General features: G+C 31.2%; 1 protein-coding gene and 1 long non-coding RNA gene across 2 annotated transcripts; one reads left to right on the plus strand and one right to left on the minus strand.

The window, feature by feature from the left end:
- The first annotated feature begins 962 nt into the window (after window positions 1-962).
- LOC149076793 (uncharacterized) lies at window positions 963-17,777 on the plus strand. The gene is made up of 6 exons (XM_089244469.1): window positions 963-1,309; window positions 2,735-2,868; window positions 5,171-6,329; window positions 9,667-9,815; window positions 14,043-14,139; window positions 17,489-17,777. The coding sequence occupies exons 2-6, from the start codon at window positions 2,746-2,748 to the stop codon at window positions 17,509-17,511; spliced, it is 1,551 nt and encodes a 516-aa protein (XP_089100595.1). The 5' UTR covers window positions 963-1,309; window positions 2,735-2,745; the 3' UTR covers window positions 17,512-17,777.
- Window positions 17,778-17,928: 151 nt separating this feature from the next.
- On the minus strand, window positions 17,929-20,514 carry LOC149076794 (uncharacterized). Its single transcript, XR_016194099.1, has 3 exons — window positions 20,140-20,514; window positions 19,865-20,001; window positions 17,929-19,760 (listed from the first exon to the last, which is right to left on the minus strand). It is a non-coding gene; the product is annotated as an uncharacterized LOC149076794 (long non-coding RNA).
- Between the last annotated feature and the right edge of the window lie 257 nt (window positions 20,515-20,771).

Here is a 20,771-nt window from a genome sequence, read left to right on the forward strand (position 1 = left end):
TTAAAGGCCACACAAAATGAGATCTGGTTGAAATTTTCGAGAATCTGATAGGTAGGGCCTCGCAATAAATCACTTGGCCAGGGGGCCCATGATGGTCTTGAGACGACCAGGGTTTACATACATGTAATTATATGTTATAATATGTTTACATTGTTCCTAGTGAAAAGTGGAATTCCCTTATAACGAAATTTCGTTATTAGGAAGTGACTTCTCTTGTCTGTTGGAATTCGTTACAATGGGATTCAACTGTATATACAAATTTGCCATCGCGACACTAAAAAAAGTGACATAACATTTTTACATCTGAGCACAGTTATTATGTAAAAGGTGTACGGAAAAACTGGCTTTAAGTAGAGATGCTGATTTTTTTGGAAAGAAAATTCACGGGGGACTCGAATTCCGGTCTTTTGCATGCATACGAGGGATGTATCACTAGACTATGAAGGCAGATAGAATATTTCTTCCTTGCAGCGTTATATTACTGTATAGCGCGGGTTCTCAAACTTTTTTCGCCCGTGGCGCTCCTTTCTTAAACAATGCTTATCCGCAGCTTCCCGAAGCAGTTTAACAAAGGATCTTTCTACGAAAAACCTTTGCAGAGCAGCCGCCGAGCGGTGCACCGTTTGAGAACACCATCCTTAGCAATATTATATCTGTATCGCTTAGCGTTCTTCCTTTTGTCTTCATAGCTTGGTGGTAAAACACTCGTACGGCTCACAAGCAATAGGGGTTCGAGCTTAGAGGGGAAATAAGGTATTATATTTATACTTATATTTCTTAATGGTTCGAGTCCTCAGTGGAGGCAGCGGTGAATTTTTCGTAACAAGAGGTGGAGACATCGTCCTCTACGTATTAAAACTGTGTTATGATAATTATAAAATGACTAAAAATATTTGTATTTATCTCATATAACTGTCATGATTAATGGGTTTTCTTTTTCTCTCTAATTCCAGTATTGAGAACCCCAAGGCTTTTTGAATAGACATCATAATTTTGGAAGAAATATGGTTAGCTTATGATTTTACTAGACGTAGCTATCCAGTAATGCCTGTGGTATTCGCTAGGAATTCTGGGTGGGATGATGGGATGCAAGAGTAGAGAAGGATAAAGAAGATCAGCAGGGGAAAAATGATCAGCTGATGGAGAGATGCGAATTAGTACGTGACTTGTTGTGTGGCGTCTCTTTTGTCCAATTTCGCTGTTCAAATGAAGTTTTCTGTTCTAAAATTAATATTAAAATGTGTTTTAATTGGCCACAATTCACGACAAAAATAAAAGTTGGAACAATCTATCCGAAAAAATGATTATAGTAAGTTAATGCAAATGAAATTATTTATTATATTAATTATGCTGTAAGTCAATTTATACAGTTTGCTAGAAAGAGAAATAAATATAGAAATTTGATAATTCATAAATGTGTAATGCTTTCTTTTACTTTTTATGAATAGATTGAAATAATTTAATTTTGTTTTTTGCTTTCACCCTATAAAATGTAGAAAAATGCATTAGAAAAGAAAAGATAACTGGATATTAGTTTTGCTATTAAGAGACAGTTTTGCTATCAATGACAAGCATGAAAAAATTTTTACCTGACCAAAGTTTCTTAATATAAAGAAATCTCATTGCGATGAGATGAATTGATTGTTTCATTGTATATTTAAAATTCCTTGTTGAGAGTTTTACTGTCATAACATACTAGCAAATTGAAGGTGTTTATTTTATACTGATGATGAATCTGTAAGTGAACTATGAATGTTATTCTTTTTTTTTTTAATTCTCAGAACATTTTTCCAGTGCAACTTTCACTATTTGTGCTTGATGTATTGGAACATTTTAAGGAATGAACCATAGTGAGAAAAGAAAGAATAGCATTGTTTCGTGATGAGTTTGAAATCTTTTTAATTTTGGACTTGAATAATCATGTTTTCTCATGCATCACCAAGGTCATGTAATGTGTAGGAATCTTCAACCTTTTTGTGTCACAAGCATCATATGTTGCCATTATCAGAAGAGGAGCACCAATTAACTGATGCATGCTCTAAATCAAATCAGCTTATATTTAAATGTTGACTAGTATTTCATTTTGATGTTGACTAGTTCTTCCCAAATTCAAAATCAATTGCTAAACTTTGCCTGCTATCTATAAAGGAAGATACAAATAAGTGATGCAAGAAGCAATGCATCTCTTTTTAATTAAATTATAAAAAAAAGTTGCCTAGTTTTTTTTCTTAGGAAATTCAACAGAGATGAAAAAGAAAACAGTGGACTTGGAAAAATTTCTGACGTTTTGATAGGAATGTCTAACAATTTTGAAATTGTTGATTGGGAGAAGCTTAGCTTTGAAACTTTACTTATAGAAATTTTTTATTTTGTCTTTTAGATTTCCTTAATTCATTCATAAATTAGAAATTGTTTATTTGAAAAATTCCATTGGCAGTTTTTGATGAAATATAGTGTTAAGAATTAATTTACTGCAATTTTTAATACTATGAAAAAAAAAAAATTTCCACTTTAAAACAGAATTTGTTTTCTAAGAAATTTGTTTTGCTATTTTAATAGTTTTTTTTCTTAGTTTTTAGGGCATTTTTGTTATTTATAACTAATTTTTTCAAGTATTTAGGCCATTTTGTATGGTAAGTTTTTAGGATTTTTTATGCCAACAATATCCAGACCTTGTTCATAATTAATATTGTTATTAATTTCTTCCCTACAAATTTGTTTTATACGCTAATAGCTAGAACACAGATGAAAGTTTTGCTGCTGGCAGTAATGGCAAGCAGAGACATTGCTGGTATGCATCTTTTTTTTGAGATGAAAAGAATATTTCCTGAGCTACCTGAAGATATTATCAGAAAGACCATTCATAAGGTGATACTCTGTCATAAATTTTTTTACTTGAAAATCTATTATTATTTAACTGTAAATATTGTTTAAATTTTGATAAATATGGAAATAATTTGATATTAGTGGATCTTTCTTATAGCTAATAAATATAATGGTTATTACTTTTTTTTACCAAAATAGCTTTTAGTCAAACTCAAGTCATATTTAAATTTTTAAATGAATTTTTTATGAATTAGACATTAGGATTACTGTGATGGAATTAAACATAGTATAATGGATCAAGAATGCGGACAATATTTTGATATTGTTTGAATAAATAATTTTACCTGGGACCAAAAAAAAAGGAAAAATAAATGTGAAAAAAAAAAAATTATATGCTAATAATCTTTCCAGTATTCATAGGTCCAACACTATTGTTAGGATCTAATGTATCATTTTATTTGCCATTTTTATACATTTATTTTTTTCCCCCTTTAATTCTTAGAACTTCTCTCTATCTCAATACTGCATTAATTTTATTTTTTTGAAATACCAATTTCCCAAAATTTAGATTTAAAGGCCTTTATATTTGTATATTAAGATTAAAGAAAAGAATAAAAAGTTAATTATGGGCAAGGCCAGTTCTGGACATTTTTCAAGTGTGAACTAATAATATTTTAGGATAAAAAATCACCACTTCCCTTCTGTTGGTGCCCTAAAAAGTTGAACCCTCCTTCAGTTGGTGCCCTAAAAATGCCTCCTTCAGTTGGCACCTTCTGTAGTTTGCAAGATCAAGAACCAGCCCTGATTATAGGTCATTCTCACGAAATTGAACAAAAGAGGGAAAAAAAGTTATAAAATATAAATGGCAATCAAAAAATCCGAAAAAATTATTAGGTACCCTTTACCTGCTGATAAATAAAATATAGTCAGCAATGAAGTTTGTTAAAAATTCATGGTGAAAAACATTAATTTAATTTTAATCATGTTAAAAGATAGGCAAATCTAATGAGGCATTTCGCCTGTTTCAAATACAAATACAAAGGCCACAACAGGCAAAATGCTCAACAAGGTGGCTGAGAAAAGATGCCCATAAAAAATATGGATGTTGAATCTATATCAAAACTACATTAAAAATACAGCAGCTTAATAAGAGCAATAAGAAACCGATAATTATGATAAAATATAAATATACAGTAAAATATAAATAAAATATAAATACAAACTTATGGTTGTCTCATCTAAGTATGGATAGCTTCTCGATTTATCCCTATATGTTTATCATATTTCTTTTCAAAAGTGCCAATTGTGCTAGAATTCACAACCCGTGGAGGTAAGCTGTTCCATTTATTCACAACCCAGCACTTAACTTGATATTTATGCTTTACAATGGCAACATGTTCTATCTATTTTGGCAGCTTATTTTCAACTTGGGCAAGCACTGATACTCTGAACTATTTTTGTGTCAATTGAATTTCTATTTATTTTTTATTTGTGTTTCTCGTTCCTTTCTTGTCAAGTTTACGGGCGACAACAGATTTCTAATTTAACTATTGATAAAAAATATTTAAAATTATAAAAAAGATTAAATATGAAAATATACTAGTCCTGAAAAAATATGGTGGAATTAAAAAAGGATATATTTTTTTGTTTTAGGATAGAAAGCTATCATTTTAAAATTTGGAAAATTGGTTGGAGACTAGCCAGAAGAACATTTTCTTAATAAATGAAAATTTTTTAAACAAAATTTAAAAATCTATTGAGGAAAAAATTAAAAACGGAGTGGCAGCTTTTCAGAAACTGAAAAGTTCTGTGTCAAATATATTTAATGTAAACTGCTGGGGACACAATTTAGGCCAATTTCATGAAAATGACCCTTATATTAGTATTGTCCATTAGTCAAAATCCTACTGAGTTATGCAAGAAGTGATGAGCTATCATAGATATTTTTATAGATCACTAATGAAATCATCAAATAGTTAATCTTTAGAGAATTGGGTATTAACAAAAAAAAATCAGCAAAAAATGAAATGACTGAATTGATTATTTTTCTCTTTTATCATGTTCATGTTTCATTGTATGTTAACTGAAAATAACTTTTTTTCCAGGGTCAAAACTGAGTGTTTAGTATATTTTTATTTGTAAATGAATCAATTTTCTATAGATGTTAATTATTTGAAATATAAACTTATTTCAAGAAGAGTTGCATGAAAGAAAATGCATTGAGTTCTGGATCTGGAGTATTTTTTTTAACACTTAAACTTTTTCCCATTAAATATTTGACTATACATTTCTTTTTGACGAGAAAAAAAAATAAGATAACCTATATTTTGTTTTTCTTTAATAGTGGCCAAATGATTATATGAGGTGTATTCATCACCTTAAAAAAGAAAGAGAAAAGTATCAGTTTTACAAACAGTCATTTTCAGAATATTTATCTTCTTCTCATGTAAACCGTAAAAATTATTGTTGTACCAGTAATATGAAGTTGCAACAAGATGTGTGTGATAATGCTGAAACTGCTCCCATTTGTAAAACTGGTATGCAGAATTATTATTCCTTGAAAAAAGTTCCGGAAGAGACTATGCGTGAAAAGTCAAAACTTTCAGAGAAAGTTATATTTGTAAATAGTCATTTGAATCACCAGCTGAAGTCTAATTTGGCATTCGATGACATCAATAGACAAACACAAGTTTTTTCTGCACCAAACCATAAAAAAACTGATTTTCCATCTCAGACACTGAGTCTTCCATCAAAAATTCAGCAGGAGAATCTCTTTGTGAAGAGAGGATCATCATTGGGGAGTGAGAATAATCTTGCGTCATGTCATCATGTAAGATCAAACACATCTTCCAAGCAACACAAGGTTTCATTAAGCTTCATACCTAGTCCACCTTGCTCACAAAGAACTATCCTACCTGAGCCTGCTATATGTGCTTCTGCATCTCGAATTTCAAGTTCAAGACAACATGTGACCTCAATTCATCTTGAACTTCAACCGGACACCCCTAATATGCCTTCAGTGAAGATATCTGCTGCAGCAAACAATGTTTCAACAGTTTCTCCAAAAAACAAACAGAATTATGATTCTTGTATCCACATTTCTTTCACGTCTCTTGGGACAACTTTTAGTGCCCAGAGGACAAAATTTTCTAGTGAAATATCTTTACATGACAACAGGGAGAAAAATCTAGTTAACTCTGAGACAATGTTACCAAACAGTACTGCAGCAAGAAATATTTCTGGATACTCAAGTTTGCCATTATATCAGTCTGTCATTCCTGAAAAGCATTGTGAAAAATCAGATTGTTTTAGCATGCTCAACACAGAGTCTTTTCCGATAAAAAATAACACAATCAGAACATTTATTCCATATTCCCATTCAAAGAATCACTCCTCCAATCCAAAGACTCATAATCTTGGAAATAACAATGATGTGGGTAAATCTACTCATGGAAATCTACCTGATGACAAAAATAGGAATAATATTCAACCTTATGTTCAAGGTAGGGTTATCTTTTTCACTATCATATCATACAGTTTAAAGTTCACACAGACTGAAAAGAATTTGAACATCAATGTTTTTCTCAATATTTATGTGTTAAATGTCAAATGCTAATAATACATAAGCTATGAGTGACAGAGGAAAAATTTATCAAAAACATTTGAAGGAAAAGAAATTGTTTTTGACCACCATATAAAGTTATTTTTTGTACTTTTAAACACACTCTATTTTGAAAGAATTTTCAGACAGCAGTTATGAAATTATGAGAGTAATTGAGATAATGGATTAAATATAGATGAAACAAAACGTTCTAAGTATAATATAATTGATCATTCTCACTTATTTTTATTCATATACAGTAATACTCCAAAGTTACAAGATAGATGGTACCGACGACAACCACGTAAATCGGGATACAATTTTCTGTAGAAATGCCAATATATATACTAAATATTAGAAAATTGGGACCAAATTTTTTGAAAGATCACCTGTCTTTTTCTTTCTTATGATGACTGTAATGGTACAATAAGCCTATTCTTCTATAGTTTCATGAAATTAAACTTGCAGTTTGACTACAATTCAGTCTGGTAAAAGAGACTGCATTCCCCTGAAATCTATGCAAATGAAAGTTATGTGTTAAATGCTTTGAATGTCTTAATAACACATTGGCCTATTGAAAGAAAAGAGGTTATATTTGGAGGAAAGAAAAACTTCCAGCCATGAGTTGAAATTGATTGAAAGTTACACATTAGGTGCACTGTCATCAAAGAGCATCCCCCATTAAACAAATTATTTTTTAAATAATTCCACTAAATTTTATTTTTTTGGTGTTGGGACTTCAGGTACGACGTTGTGACATTCTTTGTGAAAATAACAGATAACAAACAAACCTTGGGATTCCATTTCTATATCTCAGCAAAAGTTTATATCTTTATATACTGTAGCCACTCAAACATCAGCGTAGTTTCATCACATATAACATTCTGATCGAAATTCAGGATCGAAACAATTCTTTACTTGTTTATCACTTGATAATCTCTACTATTTCAGGAATAATCCTGTGATTGAATTTCAGCAATATGCAGTTTTTGCAGAAAAAATCTAACTCTGAAATTGCACAACTTTAGGTAGCATAAGTAGGGATATATATATATATATTGTATACAGAGAACACCAACTTGATAGTAATTAATAGGAAGTGACAAACAGTTTAATGCTGCAAAACAATAACAGTTTCAAAGTATTAACGAAGTGCTGTATTTTTTTCAAATTAAATTCACCAAAATTGTATTTTTGCAAAAAATAATAAAAGAATACTGTAGAAGTCCAATATGTCAAGTATAGTTTATAGCAAAGATGTCATTTTGAGGGATCACCATTAACCCTTTAAGAGGCATATCTCACCTCCTTAGAAGCCTCTTTATTATAGAATTGACAAGCCCAGAATTTTGGAAAGTTGATTTCTCAATGGAACACTTTCCTATATATGCTTTAGTATTCACCTGCTGAAAAGCCTACTTCATTAAAAAAGATATGATATTTTGAAGGGAAGATAACATTTTCCTGCTGTGCCTTTAAAGGGTTAATGTGCCATCAATAAGTTAACACACATGTTGAAGATACTTATTATTTATAATGAGAAGTCCATTATGTGTGATCAGGATTGGGTTTCTTCTGGAAAAACCTATTTCTTCCAAGACAGTGGAAGAAACTGAAAGAATATGCTCTAATTATTGTTTAGTTAAAGTACGTGTAATTAATGCTGTTATTTCACCTCATTGATCGCCAAATAATATCAAATATCTTTCTCAAATATATTATATATTATATTATATATTATATATTCTCAAATATTTTTTGACATTTAATTACAAATGTCTTACCAGGATGGTAAGACATTTACCTATGATATATAGGTCTAAAATTTTCTAACAAAGCGCTCGTATTAAAACAAATTGTTTCAATTACCATATAAAATGTTAATCTGAGTATGAAAAATATTATAAAACTTAAAGTAAAATTAATACATGATTGCATAGAAAATAATTGTGTTGCATAAAGATTTTATGGTCAAAATGTGTTAAGAACCTGAAAAGCTGATCGCTGGCTTCTCCTCAAGTTAGTTTTATATGTTTAGCACATTTTTCTCATTATTGGACAATATTTAACTATAACGAGTAGTATGTCGTGTGTAACAAAAGTGTAAAAGTATTTTAGGAATCATTATAGGGCTGGTGTATGATCGACAGATGTTTCCTATGCAATAAGACCAAAGTTGTTGGGAGACATCAGATATAACAGTTAATTGAAATGCTTAGAAATATTTTTAATTGTGATGTTTTTTCATCACTGTGAGTGACTGTCTCCATGAGGTGGATAGAAGCATACTTGACATAATTAAAAATTTTAAATTGCATAAAAGTTTAAAGATTTAATGAAGCAACTATAACCCATTTCTATAAAACTTGATATATTAGCTACACAGAGATTGTGCAAATAGTGCTGATTCTGGTCATGTATGAATGGAGCTTTTTTTACAAAATGCAGACACATATACCTTATGTCTAAGTTATAAAATTAAGATATGAAGAGGCCATTCTTCCCTATCATTTGTTATTGATCGTGAATATTAGGGCGAAGGATTAAAAAAACAGTTCTGTATCAGTGGTTCCCAACCAGGAGAGCGGGAGTTCAGGGAAATTAAAATGATGATAAAAATTTAATTTTTCAATCCATAAAAAATATGAATCGTATCAATATTTTAATGTCTCATTTTCTGCCTTCCGCTCACAGAAATGTGTCATATGAATTTTGTGTTGTAAAAGTTTTTCTTTGTTTAGCGATGCTACTTATTTTCCATTTCGATTGAGAAAAAATACCAGTATTTACTTAATTATTTCATGGTTTCTTTACATTGGTGCCTCATGTTATTAGCAGTTGCTTAAAGTTGTTGTGGCTGGAATCAATAAGTGAGGAACTGCTCAATGAATCTTTTTCCAAATCTCAAAAAATGTTAAAAAATAGTAAGTTTTTTTTAGTTCAATTTGTGAATTAATTTTCAAAAAAATGAAGCCAAAATTAAATATTAGCCATAGCCAAAAAGACATTAATTTCTATGAATTATTTTACTTATTGTTTAATTATTGGATAATTAATGTAATCAATTACAGAAAAAAAAGTGAATTTTCCGACAGATAAAAAACATGTTGTCCAAGGGGGTGCGGGAAGGTAAATCACATTGCTCTGGTGGTACGGGAAGGGAAAAGGTTGGGAACCACTGTTCTATATGCTCTTCAGTTGCTTATTCAAAGTATTTTTTTTTCACAATTTTCATTTAGCTGTTCTTCACCATCAGAAACTAAGGCTTGAAATATTGAAAAAAGAATATGAGAAAGATAAAACTATGTTTTGGCAGATTAGCAATGAGGTGAATGAAATGCAGAAGTTACTTCAACCCAAGAGAAATAAAGTAAATGAAGTACCAAATGTGAGTATTTTTTCATTTATGTTTTCCGGCTTCACACTCATATTTTAAAAGCATAATTGTATTAAAAACATGAACTGTTCATTATGAATCACTTATTAAGTAGTTATAATTTTTATGTATATTATTTTAATTTAAACAGTTTGACAATTATGCAAAACTTCTAAGTACTCCTAACAGGGTACGCCAATTTAAATCAGCTTGATTTAAATCACAAAATTTAAATTTTAGTTTCACTTTTTATTAACTTCAGTGATATTAAAAGTAACCTCGTATGTAATGTGTGTGTGTGTGTGGTATGTATGTTATTGATAGGAATCTAATTCCTAGATACAGTGCAGAAAGACAGCTTCTCTCTTTCTAGATTTTGTGCAAGGAAAAAATTTCAGAAAAATATAGGGAGATGTACTTATAAATATGACTGCACTAAGTATTTTCAATGCATTGCAATGGGTTACCCTGATAAGAAGAAGAGAATTTATTTTTTGTATAAAGCCTTGAATTCTATGCCCTAATTGCTGATTCAAAATAATAATAAATGACCAACCATAAATATTGTTGGACTTGAAACTTAAATAAAAAAAGTAAAAAGTCTAGAGTTTATTCATTTTTTACCAAAACATTAAATCTGTGAAAGAATACAAATGTTTAAATTATTAAGCAACATCATGCAAGTCAGAAACACATAATAAATGCATTCATCAATTGCAAAATAAAAAATCTTGTCAATAGAATATGTTTTCTATTCAGTTGATGTTGAATGAACTTTTGGTTGTGCATTGAGGGAATTGAGAAAACCTGCACCATATGTGATACCAAGTTACCCCCAGGCATTCACTTTTAAGAGGGAGGGAGTCCTCATGGATAGAAGCACTTTTCTATACAGAGAAAAAGGTTAATCGATGAAGTTAATTTGGCCTCAATGACACATTTTATGTTTCAAAAACAGATTTTAATGTCCATATTTTCTGCTTGTAGTTCATTTGTAGTTTATTAATTAATGCTGAATTAAATTTGAGAGATTAAGATGAAAAAAATAGGTAAGTGATATGAAAATATGCATTCTTAATAATTAACAAGATTTGTTTTAATTAGTAAGCTGTCAGTTAATTTAAATGAAAAAAATCTGATTTAAATAAAAAAATCAGATTTTGTTTGATTTTTAAAAAAAAAAGTCATGATTTTTTCATACCCTGGCATGATTCCTACCTACCACTTTTATTTTTTTTACTGGCATTCTTAACACTGGAAGGACTGACAGAGGTGCATCTATGGTTTTGATGCCTGTGGGCTACACAAATTTTGCCGCCCTTCTCCCATTCTAATCGAATTTTCTTGACTACTCTTTCCTCGAACTTGCTATCTGGTGCTATAACCTGCTTGGCCTACCCCTCACTTTTGCGAGTACACCCATGTCTCTGAGTCACTCTTTTGGTCACTCCCATACTCACACACGCTCTAAGTCACTCTTTTAGTCATTCGTATGCTAGCACACTGTTTTGGTCATTTGTACGCTCGTACAGTGTTTTGGTCACTCATGTGCTTGCACACTGTTTTAGTCAATCATATACGTGCACATGCTCTAGGTCATTCTTTTGGTCACTGTCTGACATAGTTTCTTGCTTTATAGGTTACTTGCTTTTGATCGTTTATACATTTACTAATGCTTTAGATCACTCTTTTGGTCATTCCCAATCTTGATACACCACTGAGGACTGACATTTAGTTCTATCTCAAAGGACTGATACCAGAGTCAAAATCATTGGAGGTTGATTTACATTAGGAAATCTTAATTTTCATGATTTTTTTGTGTTTAAATGTAGATATGAGTGTAGGTAAGTGATATAATATAGAAACTTGGATTTTACCAAATAAATTTCATATTTTAAATTTTATTTTTAACTTTTTTTGCTCCAGAGGCTCACATATGTGTACCAATTTCTTAATGGTTTTAATGGTTCTTTTTTTCAAAGTCTTGAGGTATGCTTAAAGGTAGCTGACTAATTAATTAAGTTAATGTTTTTCAATTTTCTTTCCATTTTAAAGGCCATTTTGATATAAAATAAACACAAATCAGTTGGAAGAAATAGCTTTTTTAATGGTCAGTTTTGGTTCAAGTTTGAAGAGAATAATACTTATGCAAAAGTTCCTTGTTGCATAACTGATAAAAAAATATTTACATTCTAAACGGTACAATTTCAATTGTATTCACATATCACACTTTCTACACTTTTCAATACCATCAGTACATTAGAAGCCCAATTTCCACATACAGAATTTTTATTCATTGAGAATTTATTGAATCGATTTTATTGTCATTTAATATTTATTATTATAAAAATGATTGCATTGCAAGACCTGACATATTTTTTCGTGGTACAGTAGTGCTTGTTGTTTTTGTTGTTAGCAAAATTCTGATTCCTGAACAAATAAGGGTCTGTGAGCTTTTTAGCTAATTTAAACATAAAGGAAATGAACTCCACCAGTGTGATTTTTTTACTTCTACAAATCTACCAAGCATGTCTTGAGGCTATATCAGATGTTGTGGAAAATGCATACTGGCAAATGAATGATATGCGTGTGGAATACTTCTGAGCCATCTCATCAACAATATACTTTGTTTTATTGTAAAACTCAATTATTTTGGTAATTTTTTTCTCACTTGGGAATATATGTTTCAGCATTTCAATGCATTGAACATAACTTTTCCTAACCCAGAAAACACAAGATGTAACGTCTTTATGTGTAAAAGCATCAAATGGGTTTCATATACAGGGGTTCCTGTTGAATTTCACGCGGAATTTCTTTTTGATATGTTATTATTATACCTACCGAGGTAGTATTATTCTGCTTCAGTATTTCAACAAGTATTGATGAAGAAAAACAATCATCACAAGCTCAAATTTCTGAAGCGGCTTGCTGCAGTGTTCAGCATGTTGAACACTGCCAGAACTTGCATGTGCATGATTGGCATGCACTTTTCTGGCGACTATTGGTTGGCCCCAACATATTTCCTGGCGACATTTAATGATAGATATACTTAATCCTACAAGAATCCAACATCCGTAATTGGTACAGTGATTGGAGCCTGGGTTACATGCGTAGCGAAGGTTGTGGGTTCAATTCCCTCAAACCCAGCTGAGATTTTTTTCCTCATTACCATCTTTGTTTTTCAATGTGTGTGTGTGTGTGTGTGATCTTTACAAGGGCTGTCGCTGTACAATAAATTAGCATTATTGATTCATTAAAAAATGCTTAAATTTTTTTTCTGATTTAATCCAAATGCGGTTCAGCTGCATCAAGTTGACAATAATAACGGGCTGGGCTCTACTATCATTTCTTGATTCACTAAAGCATGGTTTCTTTTTTTTTTTCTGATTTAATTTAAATGAGGTTCAGCTACATCAATATGTTAATTTAAATGAAGTTTAGCTACATCAAGATGACAGTAATATAGCTCCTTATATTATATATACTATATATTATATTTTGAGCTATATGTTGCCAAACGAAACAGCTGGAGACACACTTCACTGGAAGAAATGGCCTCATAGTGCACATGCATGTTCTGACAATGTTCAACTAGCTCAAGCAAGGCTCTTGTTAAATTTCTACTAGCTTTCAAACAATATTCAGTGATTTGTATTACATTTTTGGCCAAATAAGTCTTTTTATTTTATAATTAGTTGATCATTAATGATGCTTTTAATTAGCCAAAGTAAGCATATATATTAGTTGTAATTTGATGCCATGATTTGACGAAATATTTACTGAGTTTGGCTCTGAAAGTGGTTATAAAACATTATCAGTCAAATTGACTGGTGATGGTCCTTCTAAGTATAACTAAAAATATCTTGGCTGATTTTTTTTAAAAATTTGTGATTGTTGGACAGCACAATATTTAAGCATTTTTAGGAAAAGTAATAAAATTTCAACATTCTAAACAATCTGGTTCGTCATGAAAATTGAGCGAAGAGATCAAAAACAGTCAAAATGACCAGTGTGGTCCTTCTAGTGTTAATGCCAGCAGAAAAATTACGTAATTTTGAATGTTTATTATTTTCTCTGAATGTCTATCCAAAAATGCAACAAAAATTATTTAAAAAATTTGTATTAAAATATATAGTGTATGTATAGAAATGTTTGAAACATGAATTAGTACTGTTTAGTACTTAGTTCTTTTTTTGGTTGCCAAAATTTTGTAGTTTTAATAAAACTTCTTTTATATAGTTATCAAAGATGATAGAGCTGAAGGAGGAAAATGAAAAATTAAAAGAAGATTGTAGGAAGCTTTTTTATGAACTCCGAAAAATTGAGAAATCTGAAGGTAGAGTTGTAATACTATTTTATAGTATTCAGTTTTGAATTTGCCATTTCATTGATGTTAATACATTTTTTTTTATTATTTTTATAATTCTTGAGGGTCATCATTTTATGATGCATATAATTGAATGAAGGAGGTGTATAAACATTTACAGAAAAATGTAATTAAATATAATTAGCAATGAAACATTCGAAATACAGAGAGAGATAAACAGTGTGTTGCAGCATCCAAAAAGAGTTTTTGGTGAACAATTATTTTTGTTAGTTCATTCGTCAGTGGATGAACTGATGTGGAAGCAATATTTGATGCACTCTGTCCTTACAATTATTTTATTTTTTCCGTGGAGTCACATTTTCAAAGAAGATCTGTGATGTATGTCACAGAACAATCAGTGCTACTGCAGAACAATCCGGAAGAATTTTAAGAAAAATGTAGAAACCAGTCAGCTGAGGACTCATTTCAGTACAATGCAAAGCATTCTGCTTTGGGGGTTTGGTAGGCTACATAAAACAAAATGAAACATTTGTGAGTTCTCACAAATTCAAATCTGCATTCTAAGAAATTTTATATATTATAGTTTTTATAAAAATCATTCAGTAGTTTTTTAATTGCACCAAATTCCTCTCCAGTGTTGCCCAACAGTACAAAAATTAATTGGCTAGACTTTCCAAAATTATAAAAAAAAGAACTAGAATCTTTAACAACCATAAAATTGATATTATAATTATGTAACTTAGTTTTTTTTTGTAGCTAGATTTTTTTCCCCATCCAAATATCATTAAGAAAAACTAGATTTATAGGTGGAACACAACCATGTTGGCAACACTGATTCTGTCTGAGTTAGTTTCAAATAATTTGAGAGGTGAAGGTAGCATTATGTTTCCTATAATAATTTTCAAGTGTGGGGGCACTCTGGGGAGGGTTTCCTCAATGACTGAATATTATATTTAACCCCTTCACGCAGGGGCTTTTGGCAACAAATTTGAATGATTTATATTTGCAGTATCAGCGATAAAACTGGTTTCTTTGTTCACATGTTAGAAAGGGAGGGGGGAGAAAACAGTATATAAGTAGATAAGAGAGTACAGTAGATTTCTCTTTTACCCTCACCCTCTGCCTACGTGTTCTATTTCTTATATATATATATACAACTTGTATGTATCAGGGCTTGGCAAATTAAAAAGAAATTTTGTCACCAGCCAAATTTCTTGGGAGCCAGGCATTTTTTGCTTAAGAAAATATGGTTCGAAATAATGTTTTTACGACTTTTCGGGACTTTATATCCCCTTCTCATGTTGAGACGCACTGTCATAAAATCAGAAAATTTTATACCATTCTTAACCTTTTGCGGTTCTCTGTCGAGATGGACTTGACATATGACCGCATCATGAAACAATGGTACTTCATTGTTACAATTGTCTTTTTGATAATAGTAATAGTAAGCCCTCCCCCCCCCACTAAGTTTGGCTTTTCTCTCATCAAAAATCATAAGTTATACAAAAACTGCAAAGGGAAAACAACGGGGGGGGGGGGGGGGGGGGCTTCCACATTGCGGAGGATGAATTATAAAGTATGAACTGTGCCAAAAAAGTGACAAAAACCTCTGGACTGTGAAAGATTAAACTCAAATTTAGCAATTGCAAATAAAAATTTATAGGCACCAATATATATTTTCTAATTGCCATGGCAACCTGGCACCTGAGATTTGTCACACACACAAGTCCTGATATATATAGTAGAATGGTACATTATATGTGGAGGAAAGATCACTGAATAGGAGTATAGAAAGAATGGGGAGGAAAAAAACAAGTTCCATTCATAGAAATAGTCCCGAAGCTTCATGATGATGAGAAAAGAGGTAAAAAAGCCAGACAGAGCTGGGATGAATTTCTTAAATTTGCATTTGGATGAGATATCTTGTGCGTGATTGTTAAGGGGTTAATAGTTATTTATTTTTATGTTTATCATATCATTGTCATTAATATTATACAGTGAAACCTGTATAAAATGAAATGTCAAGAGATAGAAATTATTTTCCATTCTAGACAGGTTTCTGTTTTATAAAGGCGCGTACAAAAATATATACAGTGATTTATTTCTATCATTTTGCAAAACTTCAATTTTGAGAATATAACCCTAATAATATGCATATCATTATTTTAAATTTTTTCATGTTTGTTGTTTCAAATTACTATACATTTGAAATTTCATATTTAATTCACTAAATGTTAAAATTCAGTATAAAACTTCTAATAGCAATGAATGGAAAGTTAGTTTTCTTCAAAAGTGAAACATTTTTATTATTTGAAATAAAAAACTGTGAATTATCGCATACCTTTCTAAAAGTAGTCACAATCAGATCAACAAGCAATAAAATTTGTGAAAACGAAACATTCTACATCTTTCTGTAACACTTAAATTTTGTTTTTTGCCTCTATAAACTCCATTTTGTTGTTCAAATTCAATACACAGTTTTTGCAGCTGGTGGAAATCTCTACACTGAATGAAAACCTCTACAGTAACCAAAACATGGTATCACTATAAATTTTGAACAACAATTCAGTTTCCATTGCCTATTCCTCTCCTGAACTAGTTTAAATGGAAATTATCCACATTTTTTCAAGAAAAAGGAGTGTTTTCTAACAAAAGTCACCATTTTCATCATAGAAATGTTTAACAGGCTTTTACTAAATTTTGAATAGTAAATCTGCTTCCACCCCAGCCCATCCAGTTCCAGAACCAGTTCCGATAGATAATAAGCATTCATGATTCTTCTAAAAAGTAAAAGAGTTTCCTAACAAAAGGTGGGGGGAAGGGAACAGTGAATGCCAGAACTTTGCCACTGGACTTATACCGTTGCCAACAAAGCGCTTGCAGAGAACCAAAGCGCTTGCCTCTTCAAGCGCTTTGGTTGCCAAGATCTCTTCCAGCCCAGCTTCATGGCAGAGTCTGGAACACGTGGAGGAAACAGTGTGACCTAACTTCCTCCCATCCAAAGAACAAAAACTTGCACCTGGCCAAAAATTCTTCCCATTTCAGCAGGTTTTTTTAATTTGACCAAATGTGTTTTTGTTTCCGTGTTAGACAGTTTCCATCTTAAAGAGGTTTTCCGTAATTGAAAAAAACAACATTAATTATCCTTAAAACTATTTTTTGTTCCATTCAAAACAGGTTTCTGTTTCGTCCAGTGCCTGTTTTAGACACGTTTGTGTATTATTGTTTTGAATCTTTTTGGAGCAATAGCCTTAAAATTTATAACAACTTTCAATATATTTGGCTTAGTGTTTATATTTTGAGAACGAAATCTCGCTTGAAATTTTGAATTGAAAGATTCTGGATTTCTCTTTTTCAGGAATCTATGCTCAGAAAAGCTGATGGTTCTATGTACACCAGCACTTGATTGTGAAGGTGTGACAACTGTGATATAAAAGTGCCTGTTTGATAGTATCATTGCTGTGCCAGAAGAAATCAGATCATATTCATTTTTAGTTCTTGTTCACTGTGTCTTCTCATCATAAGAGTGAATGTGACTTATAATTAAAGTTGTGATTCAATTACCTCACAAAATGTCAAGAAAATGTGATATTGTAAATGAATAATGTAAACTATTAAAATATTGCTTGCATAAAAAGTTAAAAAAAAGTTTTGTGGAATCCATGTTATTGGAAATCCAAACACTGTAGTTTTTTTTTGTAACAGACTCTTATTTAAATAATTTTTGTTCAATGATATCTTTGCTGAAATGCTCATATTTTTTTTTAGTTTGCTTATTTTTGTGGGTGGGCAGAATGTGGAAGGAAAGAGACGACGACGACGAGAGAAATGAAACTCACGTCTAGTCTAGTCAGACGAACAACATTTAATACAAGCAAAGAGAATAACTATCATACAGCAATAGTCAAGTGGGGAGAAAAAAGAAAGTCTCCAAAAGAGGGAAAAGTTGTGTATATGGGAAAAGAACATGAATACACACAGTAAAAGGGGGAAAATGATATTATTCCAACAATTTTTAAATTGTTGAAAATTATTTCTCTAGAACAAAGTTTTTAACTTAATGATGCAACTTTGTTACATGGAGACTCAACTGTGATTATTTCAGATTCTGTCTATTGTTTTTATACTTTAATCGTTTGACCATACAGTTTTAAGAGGAATTCTTTGTGCAAAATAAATAAAATAAAGGATATTGGTATCAAATTGTCCTGCAAAATTAAATGCTGAAGTTTATATTAATCTTGATGGAATTAAACTGATTCAAGTTTTTTGTTTTTGAACAGAGAATTCTCATAAACCTCCAATTCCCTTGAATCTTCCCAAGAGCTAAAATTTTCGTTATGTAGATACAATATTCTTTATAAATGGAGTATTTTTACACCATTTGTTTAGAACTCTGTTATCTCTAAATTAATGCTAGGGCTTGGAATCGATTGAAATTATTGACTGGTTAGTCAACTGAATAATAGAATTTTAATAGAATATTCTCTCAATTGTTTAACCATTTATAACAAATGTAGTGGCGGCAATTATATAATATTAACTGATGCTATTAAAAAATATTTTATTCATTTCACAACCTATTTGCAATATATATATAAATTTAGAAATTAGATTAAGAAATTAAAGCCACCTGCGTGAAGAAATTTAATAAGTTGAACATATTTGTAAGATATTTTAATTTATTTGCTTCCACCATGTCATATTTTTGCAAAATCGGTAATTTTAGGTTGGTCACTGATTTTGGAACTACTTTCGATATTTATACGATTGCTCATAAGCTGCTCCCAAATGGTACTTATTGGAAGGGATGCGCATGCTTCCAGAATATGAAACTTTTGTTCTAAGTGATGACGATAAATTTTGGTTTTCTAAAATGCCCACGAAACTCAATTTGGAGCCAAAATTACTGTATCATCGGTTTTCATTGAGTCGGCTTATATTTTCCCATTTTTAAAAATTTGATCAAAATATTGACTCAAATATTATTTGCAATGTATTGGAATGCAATTTTAACATCTCTAATCTGTTTTGTCAAATAAATCAACTTAATTTACAAACTTTCAACGAAAATTTTAATTTGATTGATCAGGTCCCACAGGCAACAAAACAATGGCTATCCACCTCAGCAAATATACACTATTTCATTCTGAAGGCACGGAACAGTTAGTCGAAATCTGGATGTTGGGAATAGTGTGAGTTTATGTATGTAAGCCCTCTGGTCACCTCCAAATAGCGTGACTTGTCCGTCCATGAAGCTTTTTTCACTAGTGTTTTCTTTTCTCTTTTTTATGTGCATCAGTACGTTCTGTTCCTTTGACGCCAATGCATGTCTCGCATGTATATTACATAAATAATTTTTTTTTCCTATTCCCCTTTGCTCTCCAATCCGAAAAGCTATTTTGGCCCCAATGCTCCTTTGCTCTCCCATAATGCAAGCTATTTCGGCCACGACACAGTTAGTGATAATAAGTTATGAAACTGTTTCCCAAATTAAGGTAATCATTTTTGTATGGTATTAGAAAAATCTATTGTCATTAGAACTTGTTAGAAGAAATTTTTCTAAATTGTTTCCTGAGGTTGAACAGCACAGTTCATATCAAGTCGTACACAATTTTGATGCATTCCAGCTGAAAAATGTTAAAATAAACATTAAATTAGAAAAAAAACCCTAAAAACGAACATTATGAATTCTTTTGATATAGACAGTCGTTTCTGAATAATGAGCACTCACTATTCATCCAAAACCTTTTGGTGGATTAGTTCAGCACAGATAATATTTTCCCAAATATAGATCATGCATGATCATTCCATGTGTAGTTTTGTTGGTTTACGATCATCAAAACTGGTAATTTTTCTTTGACTGAGTTGCTAAACAATAAATATAACACAAAAGCAAATGAATTCAGATACAGATTTTGATGTACGAAGGTTATATATAGTATACTATTTACAAAGAAAGAAATGCAAAATGTTTATTACAAGTTGTCATAAAACACCGGGTATTACCTTAAGGACTGGCCCTACAACTCTTCATGTTGTTCAGCGGACAGAATGGTAGTAGCAGATCGCTGTTAGAGAAAAAATTAAGGTAGAAAAAAATGGCACCCATTCTATGCACTTAAATTCAGAGACATGAGAATTTTTAAACTTTTAGGTGCATTCGGGGGTGGGGGAGAATCACTAAACAGGGGTATAGAAAGAACAGGGAGGAAAACCTCCACTTCCGTTCATAAGGTTAGAATAAAGCTTCGCAGTGATAAGAAAAGAAGCAAAAAAAAAAAAAAAGTGTAGGGCTAGAATGAATTTCTTCCATTTGCGTTTGAACGAGATATCTCGTGCGTGATCATTTAGGCGTTAAACGAATACTACTGTAGTAATTATGAAAGTATTTCATAAGTTGAGCTATCGTTAGATGGCAGCATGAGTATCATATTTCCATCATATTTTAATGTGGTTTCAATTTTTTCATCAACAGGTAGAAGCACAGGTACTAATAGCTGTACTATTCATTTATGATAAATGAAATTGAATAGATTATTATTTTTAGAATCAATCTATAATAAAGTTAGCTCTCTCTCGCTCTCGAAAAAAAAGAAAAAAAAATTGCATATGACTTGAGTCAAGTCACTTGACTGAAC

Source organism: Pholcus phalangioides, unplaced genomic scaffold (assembly GCF_987345545.1).
Source record: "Pholcus phalangioides strain wild (caught in Gottingen) unplaced genomic scaffold, Ppha-v1.0 ptg000015l_1, whole genome shotgun sequence".
Classification (NCBI taxonomy): domain Eukaryota; kingdom Metazoa; phylum Arthropoda; class Arachnida; order Araneae; family Pholcidae; genus Pholcus; species Pholcus phalangioides.